The sequence below is a fragment of the Siniperca chuatsi genome, linkage group LG3, assembly GCF_020085105.1.
Source record: "Siniperca chuatsi isolate FFG_IHB_CAS linkage group LG3, ASM2008510v1, whole genome shotgun sequence".
Lineage (NCBI taxonomy): Eukaryota > Metazoa > Chordata > Actinopteri > Centrarchiformes > Sinipercidae > Siniperca > Siniperca chuatsi.
In genome coordinates this window covers 13,478,421-13,498,722 of record NC_058044.1, presented here as the reverse complement: position 1 = coordinate 13,498,722, position 20,302 = coordinate 13,478,421, and the positions used below count along the sequence as shown (strand labels likewise).

General features: G+C 40.8%; 1 protein-coding gene across 2 annotated transcripts; it reads right to left on the bottom strand.

Moving 5' to 3' along the window:
* Positions 1 to 94: 94 nt before the first annotated feature.
* Positions 95 to 16,957, bottom strand: pdcd4a (programmed cell death 4a). 2 transcript variants are annotated; one of them, XM_044189121.1, is made up of 12 exons: positions 16,453 to 16,932; positions 10,205 to 10,507; positions 9,601 to 9,698; positions 7,815 to 7,850; positions 7,000 to 7,113; positions 6,560 to 6,781; positions 5,713 to 5,810; positions 5,206 to 5,320; positions 3,455 to 3,562; positions 2,232 to 2,342; positions 1,988 to 2,127; positions 95 to 1,253 (listed from the first exon to the last, which is right to left on the bottom strand). In XM_044189121.1, the coding sequence occupies exons 1-12, from the start codon at positions 16,496 to 16,498 to the stop codon at positions 1,202 to 1,204; spliced, it is 1,443 nt and encodes a 480-aa protein (XP_044045056.1). In that variant the 5' UTR covers positions 16,499 to 16,932; the 3' UTR covers positions 95 to 1,201. The 2 variants fall into 2 exon arrangements, with proteins under 2 accessions (XP_044045056.1, XP_044045057.1); XM_044189122.1 differs by lacking the exon at positions 7,815 to 7,850 and having other exon boundaries at positions 16,453 to 16,957.
* Between the last annotated feature and the right edge of the window lie 3,345 nt (positions 16,958 to 20,302).

Here is a 20,302-nt window from a genome sequence, read left to right as displayed (position 1 = left end):
TGTACACCTCTACTACGCTTGCCCAATCACTTACTCCTAGTTACTTTCATCAATACTGCTGGCATGAACAAATTAAAAAAAAAAAATACAGAAACACCATTTTGTTGCTTTTTAATGAATGAAATATATTTCTTAGCCACATCTTTAACTTTGGTCAACATGTAAAACTGTTACAGACAGTGGAAGAAACGTCTGAATATGCTTAACATACTGTATCTTCCAAGAAAAGCTGGGGTTGCCATTTTACAGACAAACAGATTTCAGACAATTTCCAGATTAATTCTGCTCTCTACAAAAGGTTTGGCTTTATATGGTAAGGTTACCTGTCCAGAATCAATTGCTGACCATGTGTGCTGTAGATTCATTAATTGCAAGCAAAGTCAGAATGCTGAAAGTATTGCTGTTTACATTTTTTTGAATACAAACATTAACCCCAATTTATTCTTATTTTTCCAAAAGAGCTTCTAAAGTATATTTGCCCTAATGCAAGTTTCAACACCCAAAAAGTGCCAAAACACCTCTTGCTTTGACTGCTGTGGCCTCATTTGGCCTCAGAGACCTAGATGCAAAGAAAAAAAAAAGAAAAAAAACCCTGTTCATTAAGGATCAACAGAACCACTTGAACCAGAACATACAAAAGCATGTTGTTTCAAATTTCAAATCATTTGTGGCAGAAAATCAAAAGATTTAAATCCTTGCTGTTGAGCTACATTACTAAGTGTTCACTGACTGCACAGTATGCTGACTTGTAAGTGCTTTTGTAATTTATAGCGCATTACATGAAGAAAAAAAAACAATACAGACAGACATGGCAACAGGTGAAGCAAAGCAAGAGACAAAACATCCCAACTCATATCCCCGGCCTGTCCACCTGTCTTTCTGCCACTCTGACTTGAATTATTCTTGAGAAACAGGTACAAAGACTGAGGCAAGACGGGCGTGTCAACCCCAGAAATAAACAATATTCAAAAACAGTGATTAACAAGATGAAGGGAAATGAACGCCCGGGCCACTCTTCAGTCTACTTTTACCGAACGTCAACGCTGGTTTGTGTAATGACAACATTATCAGGAGAGGAACAAGGAAACTTTAGACTGCCAGCATTCCCGGTTTCAGGGAAAACATGCTGCAGCGGAAACTGGGTGTAAGAACCTGTAGACACCCCTCCTCCTCCTGCTATTCCTCTTCCTCTTCTTGTGGATTAGTTCTTGATCACGCCTCCGTCTCCTTCGCTTACAAAACGCTTCCGCCCTCTAGTGGAGGAAATAGAGTTTGAGAGACACGTTAGTGTAATTTTAGTTTGCACCTTACAATATTAAAAGGTTAAGGCTGGTTATATTTTTTTTATCGTCAACAAATCCTGTGAAAATAAAACCCAATAATGAATTGATCCTAATAACAGGTATTGTCTGTGTTGTCAAAGCCTGATGTAGCTTATTTTTCTGTGCCATAGAGCTCCACTGTTGTCAAAAACAAAAAAACTATTAAAAATACATCAGTAAGCCACACCGTTGCACTGCATGACATTATCCTTCATTACCACGAGCACAGGCACTGTAGTTTACTTAGAGTCAATACCACATAATACCGTCCTGCTGCCGTTAAGACTTTCTAGTGCCCCGCAGCTGAAAATAGTCCCCAAAATGCACTATTTACTCCTGTTTAAGTAATGCTTGTTAAAAACTACAGTTCCCAGCTGTTTCAAGAAATTACTGAGCCTTTATTAAAAACTATATTTGTGACGCCTTTTTAAAGATTTAAATCTTAAGCAGGAACAAGTGGGCTTGTGGCTGAGAGCCACAGGCATGGTAGGAAGGTTGGAAAGTAACACATTGTTGGTTTTGGTCTTTTTATGGGATTTGTTGGCAATATGAAAAACATAAAATAATACCAAGTCTATTTATATATCAGCCATTAAGAATGATTTCATTATGAGATATGAAAAGGAAAACAAATTTTTTCAAGTGCTAATTATTGGCCAGCTAACCTGGAGGGACAGGCATCTCTCAGCTGTTTGGTGATGACAGCCTCCTGGTAGCAGAGGTCCACAAAGGTCTCCATGATAGAGTGGGCATGCGGCACATCAAGGTTGATTTCAGGGAGCTCATCATAGACACGCTGGAAACCCTACATCGGAAACCATGTATTTTCATATAAAATGCTACTTTTGTTAAAATCATAATTTTTAACTTCAATTTGGCTAAAAACTAGTACATAAAAAAGACACTGACCCTGTTCATCTGATCCACAGTGATGAGGCCTGTTTTCCAGAAGGACTGCAGCAGCTTTATCATCATATGACTGGCAGTGTCTCCTTTCGACTCCAGCACCATCACTATAGCCTGAAAAATAATGATGATATAACATGGAATATGTGTAGGAAAGAGGAATGTTCTGCCATCATCTAATGTCTATCATCTAATAATAGAGTCAAAGATCAGTAGAATCAATAAGTGATGATCAAAAATGATCTTTTAAGAAATGTGTAAGCTGCACATTTCACCACATGGTGGCAGTGTTTGCCATTTGACATTTTATACATGAGAGGAGAAGGTGCAGTAGTTTAGTAGTTTCACACTTACGAACATATAAAAAGAAACTTTGCTTATTTTAATTTGTGGTTATTTGTAGATAATAAAAATCTGATAAGACAAATGGCAGAAAAAGTCCAGCTGGGTGAATACTTTCTGAATGTGCTGCACATGTAGGACAAACAGCACCAGGCCACGTAACAGGACACTGTTTACACAACTGAAGCCATAAAAAAAAAAATTTAAACTCAATCGGACATTTGGATTCATCATCGCCTGTTTTTATTTACAAAAGGAGACGTCACACAGAGGAAAGTTCATTTTCTTTACTTAAATTTGAACCATCACAAATATTATTATATATAATAAATGACACCCTACGCATAACAATCACATTTGTATGGTGGATAGACAGCTCCTTGTCATGCAATGGGCTTCGCCATTTTGGATTGACTGATTTAGACCGAGGACTGTTAATACATGTAGTGCAAATGAGAGAACGTCTCTGCCAGACACACATTGTCCTTGGCAGAGAACAGAAATGACCAGTTTTCCTCTGCAGTTCACTTGACTCGGCACCAGGAAGAGAAAATACTGATTTTAACTTGCATCTTATTGCCCTAATGTGGCAAGAACGTGACTACATGTTTGACATTATCTCTGCAAATATGATTTATACTTGAGATGGTTTTCAATCCTGTGTCATGCTTCAATTTTATGCATAACACTTTTTATATGCTGTTTAGTATTGTATTTTGTTCATTTTGTGTTTCTGCATGTCAGTGCTTTACAGTGGTTTGAATCTGTGTGCTTTTGTTTGTCTGTTTTCTCAGTGAATATGTAGGAAAGTGTATTACTTGTAGGTTGTTTTATGACTGAATAAAACCAAACTGAGACTGACACAATAACAAAGTCTTTAATACCTCATAGACCAGCTCATGGTGAAAGTGTGGGACTTCCAGGTCCCGCAGACAGCGCTCTGCCTCCGACACGTCTCCTGATATCAGGTACTCCTTGAGCAGGAGGTTCATCTGGAACAAAGAGACACACAATTAAACATTCGCTTTTGTCTTTGTTGTTGAGATTTCTGTGTGCAAACGTCATCAAACACAGCTGGAATGAAGTAAGACCTGTAACTACTGTCATATATCCTATACAAGATGGATATACAGACGTTAAAACTTAAAAAGAGAAATTCAGTGTGACAGAGTGATGATTATGGTATGACTGTTGACGGAATAATGTGGAAATGTGAAATTGTGCTCAATTGTTCATGTTTTAGTACAGGTCATTTTATTTACCACCCCTTTGTTCCCCAGCCTTTATCTAGAACAAACCTTTATTTGTTCCAACACACCCTGGATATTGAGAACAGTAGTGTAAAACCTTAATAGGCTGAGCTGAACAGAAAGCTCAATAACACCTGAAAGTACCTGTCTCTAAAAAGTATTTCATTAAGCCACTATAGATAGGGGATTTACTCCAGCAATAACCTGACTAACCGGACTGGGAAATAAAAACTTGACACACATCTCTGAAGTATCTGACAACTCAAAGTCAGTAAGAGTACAAAATTTCTTCCTGTTCGGAGCTGCATTCAAATCTTTTAGTCTCGGCTCCATTTGTTAGTATTGCTTGGTTATGTCACTCTCACTGCTGAGCTGCAACCATATTGTTTAACATTTATTTATGGAACAATTAGTCATACCGCTTGAGATTTGAAAGGAGCGCGATTGATGTTCAACATGTTCAAAAACCCTCAAAGTCAACTCTGGGTCTAATGCACTGAGCTGGGGGAATGTGTGGTCATCTGAGAGTCAAGAAACAAAAGAACATGAGGGAATGTAATGTGGACAGGCAGCACGGTGACAGAGGAGAGGACGGAGAAATTCAAAGGATTAGAACAGGCTGCAAGTGAGAGCACAACAGAGTGAATCAGAAAAGAGAGTGAGAGCAGCGAGTGAAAGAGGCCTTGTGCCTCCTGCAGCCCAGTGCATTCCCCCTGAGGCTGCACACAGCCAGGCAGGAAATCAAAACTGGACAGGAGAGCCCAGGGGTCTGAGGGCTACTGAGGCTTGCACAATGCCATTTGACTGAAAACACACTGACAGACCACTCTCCCCGATTCTAAACATTTACAAAATCCCTTAAAATGTTGCATAACTTCCGATTTTCAAGATGTGCGCTTGAAATTCCCACACTATCCACACCCACATTAGCACGAAACATTCCAGAAAATCCAGATCATGGAACAATAATTGTAAACAAAGACAAAGCAGAGAGCATGTGGGGTGCAAGTGCGTGCATGAACAACATGTGTGTGTGTGTGTGTGTGTGTTTGTTTGTGAAGTCTGTATTTCAGTTAAAGGCTAGGGTGTGTATCTGTGTCGGCCCCTCCTGTGCACTAATTTTTGCAATTCCCACTTCTCAAGGGAGGAAAGTGCTCTGCTGACACAGCAACATAGAGGGCTGGCCTGTGGCTCTCTACCCAGCATGCATTTCTGCCTTCTGTTTACATTACATAATGTCAATAAAGAAGCAGAGCTTGTCAATACAAAAACACTCAGGTGTTAGGGATTATTTATTAAATCATTTTGCATATGGAAATGGGCAAGTGACTTGTCAGTTTATTGTTTTTAAAATGTGCAATATTCCCCGTTTGGCCTGAGCGTACCTCTTTGACAAGATGCTTGACAGGTCTCAGGCCTCCACCCACACCCCACACATTATCTAGACGAACCATCTCCCTCTTCATGGTCAGCAGCACTGCAGCACGGTCTAAAGCCACTCTGAAAGAAAACAAATATGATTTTGTTTTGCACAGAAATGTACATATATGCACATTAAGTCGAATTTGTTTGAATAGAATGGCAAGGCTAGGCTTACCAAGATAGTGCCACAACATAGAAGTTTTGTTCTATTTAAACATTATCTGATAAACACTACAGGTGTGTACTACAGGAGAGAACGATGTCTGTTCCTCTTAAAAAAAATCAAAAGTAGAAGCTTTTTTCCAAAGCAGAGAGGAGGAAAGTCAAAGAGTGTTTCGGTTGGTCTGCAATCAACTTTTTGCTTATCTTACCATAAAATTCACCTTAAAAGAACCCTAAAGAGGCTTTAGAAGATTCTTTGAAGAAGAAGCTACTGTATCTGCATTTTAATTTTGCTTGTATTGGCTCACCTGGCATGCTCACAGTCCACTTTGCCCTTGTAACAGTCCAGGAAAGACATGGGGAGGATGTGGTCCGCTATGGCTCTGGCTATAAACTGGCCTAACATCTGAGAAACATTACACAAAACATCTTTTACAACAGGATGTACTAGACATCACCTATGTTTTTTGCAGTCCAATGTTTACAGCAATATGACAAAATGTAGATTTAGTGCAAATTCACTAACTATTTAATAGTACTTTGAGTAAATAAGAGCTTTTTTCCCCCTGAATCAAGCTATAAAGTGTGAGCACCACAAATACAATCTTTTCTGTGAACACTTACAGAATCAATTCGACCGCTCCGACAAAATGTGAAGCGCCCTTTAAATCTAAGTTATTAGCTTACACAGAGTGACACAACTTTTAGAACAATTACAAACATAACTTGGCCATTTGGGCTGATTTACAAGAACGGACTCCATTAAAAACAGACATTCGACAGATGTTTATTTAGTATGCAAGTGATCTTTTGCCTCTTGATGACCATCACAACTATTGTCACACATTCTTGATTTGTGTAAGTTATAAAAATGCAGCAAGGGTGTAAAGAAAAGTATTGAAAATTTGGTGGCATGAGTGTGTCTTTGTGAGACTGGGAAGTGTTGTGTGTAATACCAGTCAGTAACTCATGAGATTTCTGTGTGCACCTCTATGAAAAAACAAACAACTGAATACATGTTGTGTCATATGGAATCTTTAAGTGTGTTAAGCACTGTAGTGTGTGTCCAGCTCCTTATGCACACATCACAAATTCACATAAACAGAAATCTGTGGCTCTGGCTGCCATTCTCCCCTCTGCATCTAAAAGGTCTACCTGTGGAGCCTCCGGTGTGTCCAGTATGAGGTCTGGCAGCTCTTTGAGGATCTTGTCGAAGGCGCGGGCCATGTCACTTTGTGACAGCAGCTTGCCCGACAGATCAGACAGCAGGCGGGAGGTCAGCTCTCTGTGGCTGGCCTTGCCTTCAAGGGACAGGGACACGGCCAGGGAGGAGAACTCGTACTTATGTGCGCCCAGGTTGAGCCCCTTCAGCAACATCTAACGGGAGGGAGGGAGCACAAATAAGAAAATTAAAGATAGCTGTGGAGTCAATTGATCAATTCTGGACCAGTGTACAATGTAAACTGTTTAATATATGGAGTTTACAGAACTACACAGTCGCTAACCAGTACTGTTACTGATTTAATGATCTGTGCATACAAGCGCTCCATTACTTAGTTCATCCATCCATGGTCGCTTCATTTGAAATCATTTACCTGGACCTCTTTTGTGTCTCCATGTTCAAAGTACTCCTGTACAATTGGGTTGACCATTTTTTCCAGTTCCTTCTCATCCACCTCAGGCACAACTGTTGCATAAACTGTGTCCCCCTGCGCACGAACAAACATCAGTCAAAAAAACAAAACATCCATCCATATACACAAATACGCACAAAGTGGATGCATATTAATTATTGCAAGTTTTTCAATTTGTTATATAAATCATATATTCCTCTACTTTACACTATCCAGTATTAAGCATTTCACAGCTTCATCTTACCGTTGTCTATTGAAATTTAAGCACTACGACCTGTTTGAATGATCAATATCAATTAGAGCTGTCAGTTTTCAAAAAAATCGGAAACCTAAAATTTACACTATCATGGTTTTAAATTCATGTGAAATTCCGGTCTGAAAAGTTATAGCATGGCATAATAATTTGAGATTATTTTCACTGAGATTTCTTTCAAAATGCCTGTGTTATCTGACCCTGTTCTATCCTTCTGTGATAATGTAACTTCGTTTCAACGCTTGCATTAGTGAATGCCGAGAACGCCAGTCAAAACTACTCTAACTTTCCAGGTGAGGTTTTGTTTGACCTGGAGAACAACAGCAGGTGTTGATACAATAATAATCTTAGCACAGATTGAAAACATAGCGCTACAAACTATAAAAAGGAGAATAACTACTTTTGGCTTCTTTTTTTTTTTTTTTTAAAGAGAAAAGCTGGCTCCAATTTTAATGTCCTGTAAAAACAAATATCAGTATAAAGAAGGCTTGTAGCCAAAAGTACAAAACGGTGATTCACTTTCCTGTTTTCTGCTCATGTTGCATGAAGTCATTGTTGACTGTAGAAGGTGGGAGAGAACCAAAACAATAATTTACGGCCAAGTACAGGCAAAAGAAGGAACCTGTATTCAACATTTCGGCAAAGGTTCTTTATTTTTTGTCTCAACATGGAGGCCACTTTAGCCAATGGTTGATCAAAGGGGGCATTCTAAAGCATGTTATAGTTATCTTTAGAGGGTTACTGAAATCATTTTAACATTTTGTCATTTTCCCAAGGACAGGATGACCTGTATCATTCAGAAATCCTTTGTCAGGTGATGCCCTCAGTCTGATTCAAAGGGCACAGTCTACACATGCCCCGTGACTTTTCCTGTACCACTCTGACCCAGTTCCCTCTTAACACACTGACATCTTTCCAATAAGCTCCTACAACATTCGAGGCCAAATCACACTGGCTTTTCTGAGCTGTTCCCAAACCGATAAACTTCTCACTGACAGAAGCTCTGTTCCCACACTGCATTCAGTCAGTGTGCCCATAACAGGAGACAAACAAACTGGGCCCTCTGCATCACACAGAGAATTTACTTGATAACGGGGTCAAAGATCAAAAATTCTGTTGATTGTGATAGGACAGGGCCATCTGGATGAAATAATCACGTGAAAAGGAGTGTTTTAAATTAGCTTTGGCCAGATCATGTAGACTTGATATAAAACAGGAGATTAATAATAAGATTAATAGTCCAGTATAAATTACAAAAATATGTACTTTGATCGCATGCCACCCAAGATATAACAAATCACAAGAGAGCAACACATTGTGTAATTCATTAGTGATGCAAGAGTGCATATGCTTGTTGTCTGAGCGTGGACAATCATTATCTTGTTCACAGAGCAAAGCCTCTTCTATATTCAGTGTTTTTCAGCAGCAGCCCTTCCAACATCAGCACGTTTGTTTGACACAAGAAATAAAAAGGCGTCATCCAGTACACCACAGCTTTGATCAGGGGGCCTCTCAGAGGGAACAAAAAGCTGCTCCACACAACCTGTCAGACCAACAACAACTGGGATAAACTAACCTCTGCTGGTGATGCCCTTTCATCAGTGGCAAAATCTGTTCAGAGTATGTGTGTACAGACTGCTGATGCTCAGGTAATGCAGACATTTTGAAAATAAAAGATCAACCTACACATTGCAAAAGAAAGACAAAAACTCATAAAAAACTAATACAGGAGTTGAAGCAATTAATCGATTAGTTGGTCGGCCGAAAATTATTCAACTATTAACTCAATCATTTGCAACTATTTTGACATCTTTAAGTAATTTTTCAGGAAAAAATGTCAAATATCTTTGGGTTTTAAACTGTGGGTTGGACAACACTTCCTTAGACTGTGTGGCAAAATACTATTTCACAATTTTTCACATGGTTGCTACTAGTAGTTTTAATTTTGGGTGTAATGTATCTTTATAAATGATAAAAAAATAAAGTATTATATGTACTCACAGACAGCTTAGCTTATCATGTTAAATGTAAATTTTGTATGACTATTAACACAAACCCAGGGCGTCATGGTGGCCTAGGGGGTAAGGCAACAACCACGAGCCACAACACCTCCAGTTCACATCCTGTCAGGTCATTTCCTATCTCTCTCCCCCCTCATTTCCTGTCATTTCTCTGTCTAATAAAGACACGCAATGCCCAAAATCCTCGTTTTTGTGAGAGCTAAGTCCAAACTCTTTCAGAGAAATATGCACATTAATCTATGAATAGTTCAAAATCCAGACAGAGACAAGTCTGCTGTACTCGCTCACCTGAGCAGATTCATCATAGTTGGGGTCCCGCACATCAGGCTCTTCATCTTCATAAACCATCCCAGCAGCCCCCCAAACTCCTTTACCACCTGCCCCACCTGGAGACAACCAAACAGCCAGCAGACAAACCATAAAGGAATGTTCACCATTATAATTATGTGCAAAAACCATCACCACAAACACATTTTGTGCAGCTAATGAAAAGCAGGTCGTGCAACACATTTCCAACCAAACTAATTGCTACTGTAAACAATCAGCACATGTGCCCAAATTGTCACAACTTCATGATGTGAGTCCAAAAATATGCTAACAAATGTTTCTACCAGTGCAATCTGGTAGTTGAGGTTATGACCTGTCAGCAGTTTATTTACATCAAAACCCTGTATGTTCATTGTTGTTAACTGGTCATCAAGAAAAGAGGAAGTCCATTTCTTAAGCGCTGCTCTACAAAGCTGAACTTTCTCAGGCTACAGAAAATTTCCATCTCCGCCGCAAAGCAGCAGCCGGGCTCAGTGCCTGTGGCTGCTCCCCTTCTCAGTTACTGTAAAAAGCAGCTGGCAGCTTCTAAAAAACAACTGCATACACCAGTGTAGCTCAAATATACCTTTTTTTGGCAGGCCTCTGCCTTTTCCCGTCCTGGATTTGCGGTCGTTGGTGTTGACTTTGCCCTTTGGACTGTTTGGATCACTTCCTGCTAAATCTCCTGACTCAGAGAAGGACTCGCTGGTGGAGTTGCGGGATGAGGACTTGCGCTGTCGACGCTTGGCTTTGGCTTTGAGCCGTGCCTCGTGGATAGCCTTCTCCTGAGGCGTCCAGTTACCGTTCACCTCCACCTCATTCAGCACGTCTTCATCATCACTGTAGGGATGGTTAGCCTCTGCTAGGTTGTTGTCGAAAGAGAACATCCCTGTGGTCAGAAAATCAGAACGGTTGATGGCTGTTAACGATGCGGTTTTGCCACAATGAGACGGTAACAAATATTGTGTTTTGTCAAAGGATTTTTGTTATTGTACGGCCATAAAAACATGTGCAAGTCACTGGAGACATTATTGGACAGTCAAGTACACTATATATAGCTACAAGTAAATGGACACAACAGCTTTTCTCCTTCAACGTGACAATTCCACCATGCACAATGCGAGGTGCGTACAGAAATGGTTTTTGGTGTAGAAGAACCTGACAGGCCGGCACGTAACCCTGACTTCAACCCCATCCAACACCTTTCAGATAAACTGAAATGCTGACTGCGAGCCAGACCTTCTCGCCCAACTTCAGACCTCACTAATGCTCTTGAGGCTGAAGCAACTCCCTGCAGCCAGTTTCTAAAAGCCTTCCCAGAAGAGCGGAGGCAGTTATATTTTGAACAGTCGTGTGTGTGTGTGTGTGTGTGTGTGTGTGTGTGTGTGTGTGTGTGTGTAATGTTCAAGTGTCCACATGGAATATTTAGTCATAATATGTGAATCTCTACTAGAGATGAGTTAATTTCTGTGTCCAAAAAATATAATACTACTAATCTCAATAATAATTCAGATGATTCAAAGAAAGATTGTATCTTTTCTACACTAGTGAATTGATTTCAGTATTAAGTATGCCACTTTTACAACTGTTGAAACAATGTTAATAAAAACTGCAGTAAAAACCTTTATGGCGCAGTTCTGAGACACAAACTGAGGCTGCAAACTTAACAAGGTTCATGTTGTCTGCAAACAAGTTTCTGCCACAGATGCCTTCTGGTGAAAAGACATGGAAATGTTCTGCATATTACTGCTGTACATGAAGAAATATGACTCCAGGATTTGACAATAGTGAGACATTACAGGTTTATGGTTAATTTGCCAATATTGTTTGTCTTAGATTTATCTGCACTGCAAACACTACAGATTATCTCGGGTGCATTCAGCAAACTGCATGAACACCTTTACACTAGAGCAACACCAGCTCGGGGCATGAAAACAGATGGCAGCACAAATTCACACATACATTCTTGTGACACTCACCAGCTCTATCAGCAGGCGTAAGGTGGGTCAAAGTGCCAAGTAATGTAATATACTACTCTTCTGTGGGTGTAAAAAAAAAAAAAACCTACTGTTTTTATTTATTTATTTATTTTTAATAAAAACAATAAAAATAAGGTTACTTCTTCTAGGTGTGGAGACAGAGACAACAAGTGGGACTGGAGTGCTCCTGCAGGCATCGGGGGCGGGGGAAAACACATGCTCGAGAAATGCTGACTCCCATTTTTATTTTGTCTTCTCGCGATCTGTCCGCAGCTAGAGTGGACCTGACTACATATGGCATGGTTGGGTCCGTGACTGGTCACATGACAGGGCTGTAGGAGAGAAGGAATGCACAAGGAGGAGGAGCAATGTCTGAGGGTGTAATGAATACTTCAAGTCCTTATGCATGGGCTCCAAGTGGCAGTTTGAGGAGTTAAGGCCTTATAGATTACAGGACATGTAGAAAACAAAGAGGAAAGGGAAGGGAAAATGTCCAAGCCACAGATAAAACTGACAATCTAAAAGCAGTAGCAGCCTGCGTGCAGCAAAAGTAGCAAATAGTACTTAACTACTCCTGTAATTATCATACTACTGGTGCAGGAAAAAACAATTAACTTGCCACCTACTTTAACAAGGTATTCAAAAGATCTCAAATGTTTGACTTTTGCAGAGTTCAGTGAGCATAGGAGTGTGAATAACAAATGAAAGGAGCACCTTTGAGCAAAGCAGGACACCTCCCTGAATTAACCTGTTGCAGTAAGAGCAGCACCACACCCTTGGCCTTGGAAATGTGTAAACAGTCGACCATGTGTCACCTCCTCCTCCTCCTCCTCCTCCTCCTCCCATGTAGGCCACAGGGTCTGCCAACGCAGTAAATTAGGAACTAACCAATGGTAGTGTGCCAAATACACGACCAGCCAATTGGAATAGAGCAGAAAAATGGAAAGGCAGAAAAAGATGGTAGTGTTTGCCAAGACAGGAGTTGCAAAACAAGCATAGCAAAATGCAGCCAAGCTAAGTAAGTTTTTCAACATGGCAGAGGTCATGTGTCTCAGTAACGCAGAACTTGACTGCAACAGCTAAAGAAGTTGTTTTAAGGTTTACTCTACAAAAGGTAGGTCTGTGTGGCACTGTCAAATAAAGCTGCAGCAACAAACTCACTCTGCTGTCTTTAACCTTGCACGCCTACCAGAGCACAACAAAATGAATACAAACGCTGTCATGGTGGTTTTCAAAACCGCCCCCACCGTTAACCAGTTTTTAAACACACAGCCAGATGCAGGCCTGCAGAGGACCTCTGCTGTGTGGGAGCTTTCCACAGCCAGCGAGCCCAAGCAGCACTGTTGCGACGTTTAGTTTGAGGTATCCATACAGTAGCAGTGTTTATGAATGAGAAAGGGGTCAGTGGAGAAAGGTTCTCACATTCCTCCCAAGGGACAGACCTAAGTTTTCAAAACTGTAAATGTACATGCAACTGCCGGCATGCAGTATTTTAATTTTTGGGCGAGTGTGTTGTATGCGGCAACATTTTGATAGTCCCCCTCCACTCAAAAATACTTATTTGTACTTCACTTGCATGTGCAAAATGATGTATATGCAGAGATTGACACTAGAAGTGTCACAAAAAAAAAAATCTCTCTGCATCTTAAGAAATATACTACAACAAATCCGAGACCGCCAGTAACTTACATACTATACTTTTGATGCCACTTTGATATAAACTGTTTATAGTTAGAAGGTAGCAGTAGGTGATCTAACTTGCACAGACCAACATATTGCACACAAGAAGTGAGACAGAAGCATTACATTAAGGACAACTTTTTCATTATTTTAATACTTGCTTGCTATGCATCTTTATATACTTCCTTCTTTTCTTTATTCCCCTCCTCGTCATTCTCAATTGAACATCCTGGTTAAATAAAAAAAGGTCAACTGCGTAAAAATCTACTAAACAAGAGATCTTTCTCTGTCAACCCACGCACAGAAAAACATGAGCATAAACATGTGTGATGTCCTCTAAGCTCGAACAAGCATCTGCACAATGATATAGGGACAAAAAGAAAACAGCCCTACTGCACATGGTCCTGTGGCGATTATCTATCGAGGAGAAAAGGGTGTGGGTGTCCTAGAATTGTAACTGTCATTTCTTTTAATGAAAGGAGAATGTGACTTAAAAACATGCTTCAGACACATCGTCTAAACTTGTGTGCATAATATGGTGACTTGTGTTTAAATATACAACAGTAACAACGGAAGCTGAGGAACTGGCCACACAAGCTCCACAAATAAAAGTACAAGTGAAACAATGTGATGTCTTTTGTTTTATTAATGCAGAGAGAGAAAAATGAACAACTTCATTTGGTGGAAACTTGTGCAATTTTGCTGACTGTGCCTCTTGAGTCACCCTCTGTAACAGCTGCAGAGCAACAACGCAGATAAAATGCATACAGAAGATTAGAGCCACTCAGATAAACGGTTACGAGTCTGATAACGTGTTTTGTTTGTTAAATAATCAGCCAATCACCTCCACTGACGCACTGTAAAGCACTACATTGCATGGGTGGTTTGTTCCATTTCCAGGCTGAATAACTTAATGCAAACGGATGGTGTGTGCAAACATGTTTTCATGAATGTATGTGGGGGGAGGAGGGTTAAAAAAAAAAAAAGGTAATTTTAGACAAGACATAATGTGTACTCACCAGGCCCTGAAGAGATCTGGCTTGACATTTATGGCAGTGGGCTTATGTAAATGTTCTCACAGGTGGGTGCTGGGTGCTGTACACAGGCTCTAAATCTGCACCTATAGGGCACTTTGCACAGCACAAACCTGCTCTGTGTTACTCCAAAAACTCACCCACGCCACATTACTTGATAAATCACTTAGTTCATTGACATAAAATAAATCTTGTCTAATTTTCAGAACTAATTTCTGTCATTTAGTAAGTCAAAATATCAAAATTCAACACTTGAAGTTGGGCAACATATTCATGGAGAGATGGGCATTACTTGCACAGGCTACTATATGCCAGAACTATGTACCTGGCATATGTGTTTTGTAATGTTTTGAGATGATGAAATATACGCAACAGTTAACAGAAACACAAACCTGACAATCAAGCAAACTCCATCTATTGATTAAGGCCGTAAGATGTGGCGGGAAAGCTCAAGCTGGTAAATGGACCTTTTGTCAAACTACTATTTCCAAGGTCAAGAACTTTCACACTCAACAAACATGATGGTTTTAGATCTAAAAAAACAAATGCAATGAGAGGCTTGCTTTTTACAGATATTTATCATTTTAAAATCAAATACTTTGGTCTGACTAGCAATTTTAAGATTTTATTACTTTATGTCCTGGTAATTTGGCAGATAAACTAGAAATAAACTGTGATCACTAGTTTTAAAGCCAGGGTAATTGATCATTTGGGAAGATCCATGTTTGGTAAGACTTGTGTGCTATACCATGTAAGTTGTACATATTTCCCATACTTTTGTGCAAGCTCAGTGTCCAGACTGACCCACATCTTATTGAGGAGTTGTTTTCCCTTTCCCCCCCACCACAGACAATAGAGGCTTTGACTATGTGTGTGTGTGTGTGTGACCACCTCACCAACAGAGGCTGCTCAATCAAGCGTGACTGACCTTCCTTTACACACACACACACACACACACACACACACACCAGTTACACACTAGTTACATTACCACAGTTGTGTGTGTGTGTGTGTGTGTGTGTGTTCAGACAAAGACAAATCAAGGTATTGATGTTAAATGCTTACTACACATGCGCAATCTCAGTTTGATACATTATAACTGGTTACAGTGCTAACAATACATTTGTACTACTTATGCAACCTTTAAATAGGCAACAACGCAGAGATTATGTAAGGCTGTCCTATTGGCTCTTATAGTAGGGCTATACATGTCGACGTCATCGCCAGGCTGAGAGGAAAACACGGAACCCAGTGTACCGTGAGCTGAAATATCAGTACAAATAAGCCACCGTGCACTGATTACAATCATTATTCGAACACTGCACGCATTATCGACGCGTGCATGATAGAGAGATAAGTAAAATATCGGTGCTGCCCGGATTGTTCGAGTTAAATCAAAATTGCATCCTGTTGTATGCATTTCTCAGTGATGAAACAGACATCCGTTGTGTTCTGCAAGCATTTTCTTATCAAAAAATATTATTTCATGCAGGAAAGGGGCGTGTAACATTATCTGCACTGCGTCTAGGTCTAAATAACGGTTAAAATAACCAGGCTGGCTCACAACGTGTTGACACTCAAGTAACGTTAGGTGATTGAGGAACCATAAAATCCTGCATATGTGCGTTCAAGAAAAAAAGAAATCGGGAACCAAAGCATCTCAATCTTATTCATGCATATAAACACCGAAAATGAACCGCAAAGGAAAGTCTGTGTATAAAAATGCATTCAGCAGCTGTGCTAGTGTATGCAAACAACGACTTGTCAAAGCGGAAGTAAGCATTATGGCCTCGTCCAATCAGAAACGTGAAAGGGTTAAATGTAAGAGCAGTCAACACCAAACGCCGTGTGAAAGATTAAAAAATACAAATGGAGTTTGGTAATAGTTGCAGCGTTTTAAGTGCAGAGCTGCGTCCGTGTGCAGCGATTGTTGCACCAGTGCTCGGTGTGTGTGTGTGTGTGTCTCTGTCTGGCTGTCTGGTTTTGACGGAGCACATGGTGGAGCATGGCTAGCGCTGCAGCCCATCCCATGCAGGGACAATGGATCGGGGGGGAGAGCACGACAGCAGGCCCAGCGGTAGCTCGCTGACACTTTGCACGGACACACGCTACTTAATGCAAGGCTGAATTCATCCACTCACCGTCGGCTTGTTGAGCGGTGGACCACGTATCCACTTCGGTGGCCATGGCGCTCTCCAAATGCTCGATTAAGAATCCTTCACGGTGCACTCCTACTATCGAGCAAGCTCCAACAAATCCCCCCAAAACTGCAAGCCAGACGTCTGCAGAGCACGCTGTTTAGTGTAAAACTGTCTTTTGACAAATGACACGTGATGGAGGGGGAAAAACCGGAGTCCTGACCTTTGGTTTGTCGTGCTGCACAGTATCAGCTGAAGAAAACACACAAAAATCACAAAGAGACCAGAAATGCTAAAGAGTGAAGGAGTGAAATGCTAAGGTTTCACACTCTTCTCAGCGTTCACGGCTGGGAAGAGCAAAATGAACAACAACGCTTAAGGGGGAAAGAAAGCGCACTAACTAGTCGGAGAGCATTTCAAACAAACAGCCTGCATCATAAACAAAGTCTGTTTTTAACTTTGCAGGAGCTATCCGAGCGGAGTCACGTGGGCAAAACGCGGATGGGGAGTGGTCAGTAGAGGGGGGTGGGTGCTAGTCCACTCTGACCAATCACAGAGCCGGAAAAATAACTTGTCTATTGTAATATCATAACCAGATCAGAAATACTTTATTGAACGCGGATGGGGAGTGTAACTCTTTGTTACAGCAGCTCGTCTTTACGTCAGTGCACACAGGAGAAAGTACTAGCAAAAAAAATATATAATACAATACACTATAAAAACTATAAAAAACTGGTCAGAAAATAAATTAAGTACCAAGTGGGTATAAGTATAAAATAAAATAAGTGTGAAGTACCAAGTGGATTTACCGGTTGATGATGATAATACGGTATAAATGCAATGTAATAATATAAGTAATAAGTAGTATTGCAGCAGCAGTAATGGAGGTATGAATAATAAATAGGAAAAAAAACTAAATATTGCACATGAGTATTACACAGTTATTGCACAGTTATTCAAGTATTGCAGAGATGTAATGATCAATGTCCAGTTTAGTGACTCAGGGTCATACAGACTAACACTTAGAGGGAGGAGTTAAAGAGTTTGATGGCCACAGGCAGGAATGACTTCCTGTGGCGCTCTGTGATGCTTTTTGGGGGGATGAGTCTTCCGCTGAAGGTGCTCCTTTGCTTGACCAGCACGTCATGGAGCGGGTGGGAGACACTGTCCAAGATGGCGTGTAGTTTGGCCAGCAGCATCCTCTCTGACACCACCGCCAGAGAGTCCAGCTCCACCCCCACAATGTCACTGGCCTTACGGATCAGTTTGTTGAGTCTGTTGGCGTCCGCTACCCTCAGCCTGCTGCCCCAGCATGCAACAACATACAGGATAGCACTGGCCACCACAGACTCATAAAACATCCTCAGCATTGAAGGACCTCAGCCTCCTCAGGAAATAGAGGCGGCTCTGGCCCATCTTGTAAAGAGCCTGAGTGTTCTTAGCCCAGTCCAGTTTATTGTCCATGTGTACTCCCAGGTACTTGTAATCCTCTACAATGTCCACACTGACCCCTGGATGGAAACCGGGGTCATTGGTGCCTTGGCCCTTCGTTAGGTCTACAACCAGCTCCTTAGACTTTGTTGCATTGAGCTGCAGATGGTTCTGCTCACACCATGAGACAAAGTTCCCCACCACAGCCCTGTACTCAGTCTCATCACCATCGCTGATACATCCCACCACAGCAGAGTCATCAGAAAACTTCTGAAGGTGGCAGGACTCTGTGTGGTGGCTGAAGTCTGTGGTGTAGATGGTGAGGAGGAAGGGAGAGAGGACAGTTCCCTGAGGTACCCCAGTGTTGCTGACACACAGTGCTGCAGACGCACGTGCTGTGGTCTGCCAGACAGGTAGTCCAAAATCCAGGACACGAGGGGGGCCTCCACCTTCTCACCCAGCAGGGCTGGCCGGATGGTGTTGAAAGCACTGGAGAAGTCAAAAAACATGATCCTGTGGATGCGGTTTAGCAGAAAGATGATGGCGTCCTCAAATCCCAGCCGGGGCTGGTAGGCGAACTGAAGGGGGTCTAGGAGGGGTCTGACCATGGGCCGCAGCTGTTCTAGCACTAGTCTCTCAAGGGTCTTCATTATGTGGGAGGTCAGTGCCACCGGTCCGTAGTCCTTGGAGCAACTGGGGCGTGGCGTCTTCGGCACAGGAACGAGGCAAGATGTCTTCCACAGAACAGGGACCCTCCTGTTATATCTATGGCTATAACAATATCTATAATATGCTATATAACAAAAATCCCCAAAATGTTGAGTTTTTTTCATTACAAGGACAGTTTTAAAACAGTAACCAGTAATAAAAGTCAGATGTCTGAAATACTATTAGTTACTTATCTAATAACTATATATATTTATATATACACAATCTCTAATTAACTAATCTACTTTATATATATATATATATATATATATATATTTAACTAATCTACTTTTTGTCATGTTTATGAGGTATTTTGATTGTATTTAATTATATTAGATATGTTATTATCCTTCCTTTTATTCACATCAAATTGTGTCAAGTACAGTTTTGCACAGTACATGCCATTTTATGACCCCAAACATAACCTTTAATTGCAGTATTTTCAAGCACTAAAATGTTGTAAAAGCAGTGGCTGCTGGAAGAATGGAAAACTGCTGGTGGTGTTACAGATGTTTGAGTGTTCACCTCAATCCATCTTTCTGGGCTTTTTTGTGGTTTTTCAGCAACAGTGGACCTGTCTGCTCTGTTTGTTGGCCTTACTCAATACTACAATACACCTTTGTGAATTTTATTTATTTTACAATAAATCATTTTCGTGTGATGTGGCCTAGGGGTTTGAGATGTCCCCAGTTTTGTATCGGTTGGGGACTTCTGTATGTTGTTGCATGTCACGCCCCATCTCTCTGCCTCATTTCCTGTCAGCTCACTACTGTCTCCTATCTAATAAAGGCAAACATGGCCCAAAAATATTTAAATGGTTAAACCATTAGAATTTCTTTTTAGGGAGGCATAAAGGTAAACTTGCTGTACATGAGAAAACCTTATAATCCACATTGAAGTATTTTTGTCATCCAAATTCACACCACCAGATGGTGCTGAAAACATGTGCAGCTAAGTTTGGTGTTGGCCAATCAGCATTCAGGCACCCTTGATATTTAGCAGTATCAACTATATTTTGACTTAAATGGCTGCAAACTTATGATGCTCCCTTAAATGTTGAGACATTATCCATGTTTTTAAACTATTTTCTGGAGTGTTTTGTCCCCTCCACGGAAGCTACTGGTTCCACTTTTCATCTGCCTCAGAACATAAAGTCTCTATGACACAACACTTGGCACACAATTACATATCGGGCTTGTAATAATCATGGCAGGAGGCCCTGGGGCAAAAATGAGCTGATGGACCCATATTAAACCCATTTCTTCCACTCTCTGTGCAATCCATGAAGATTTTCTATGCTACCTGGTTACCTGTGTGGTAATGTGCTAATTAATTTAGGAATTTGCAACATGTAAGATCAAGACTGAAATAATCAAGGTTTTGAAACAAAATTTTAAGTACCAAAACAGGCCCGAGTCAAGTAAGTTGAATTAGTGCTGTAGAGGAGCTTATTCCAAAGCAAATTTTATATTTTTTCTCAGTTGCCTGCTTTGCCAGGCTGGGTTGATAAGTAATATTTCTAGTGGGACAGTAAATTCAGTAAATTTCAGTTCTGCTCATATTTCTGGGTGAGAGGAACAATACGAACTGACTGGTTCGTCTTATCAAGGCATATGGAGGTGGTTGATACATTACATGACAGCTGTGACAACAAAAGACTTTCAATGTTCTCATACTGCATGTTGTGATCTTCACTGCTGATACACAGTGCTGC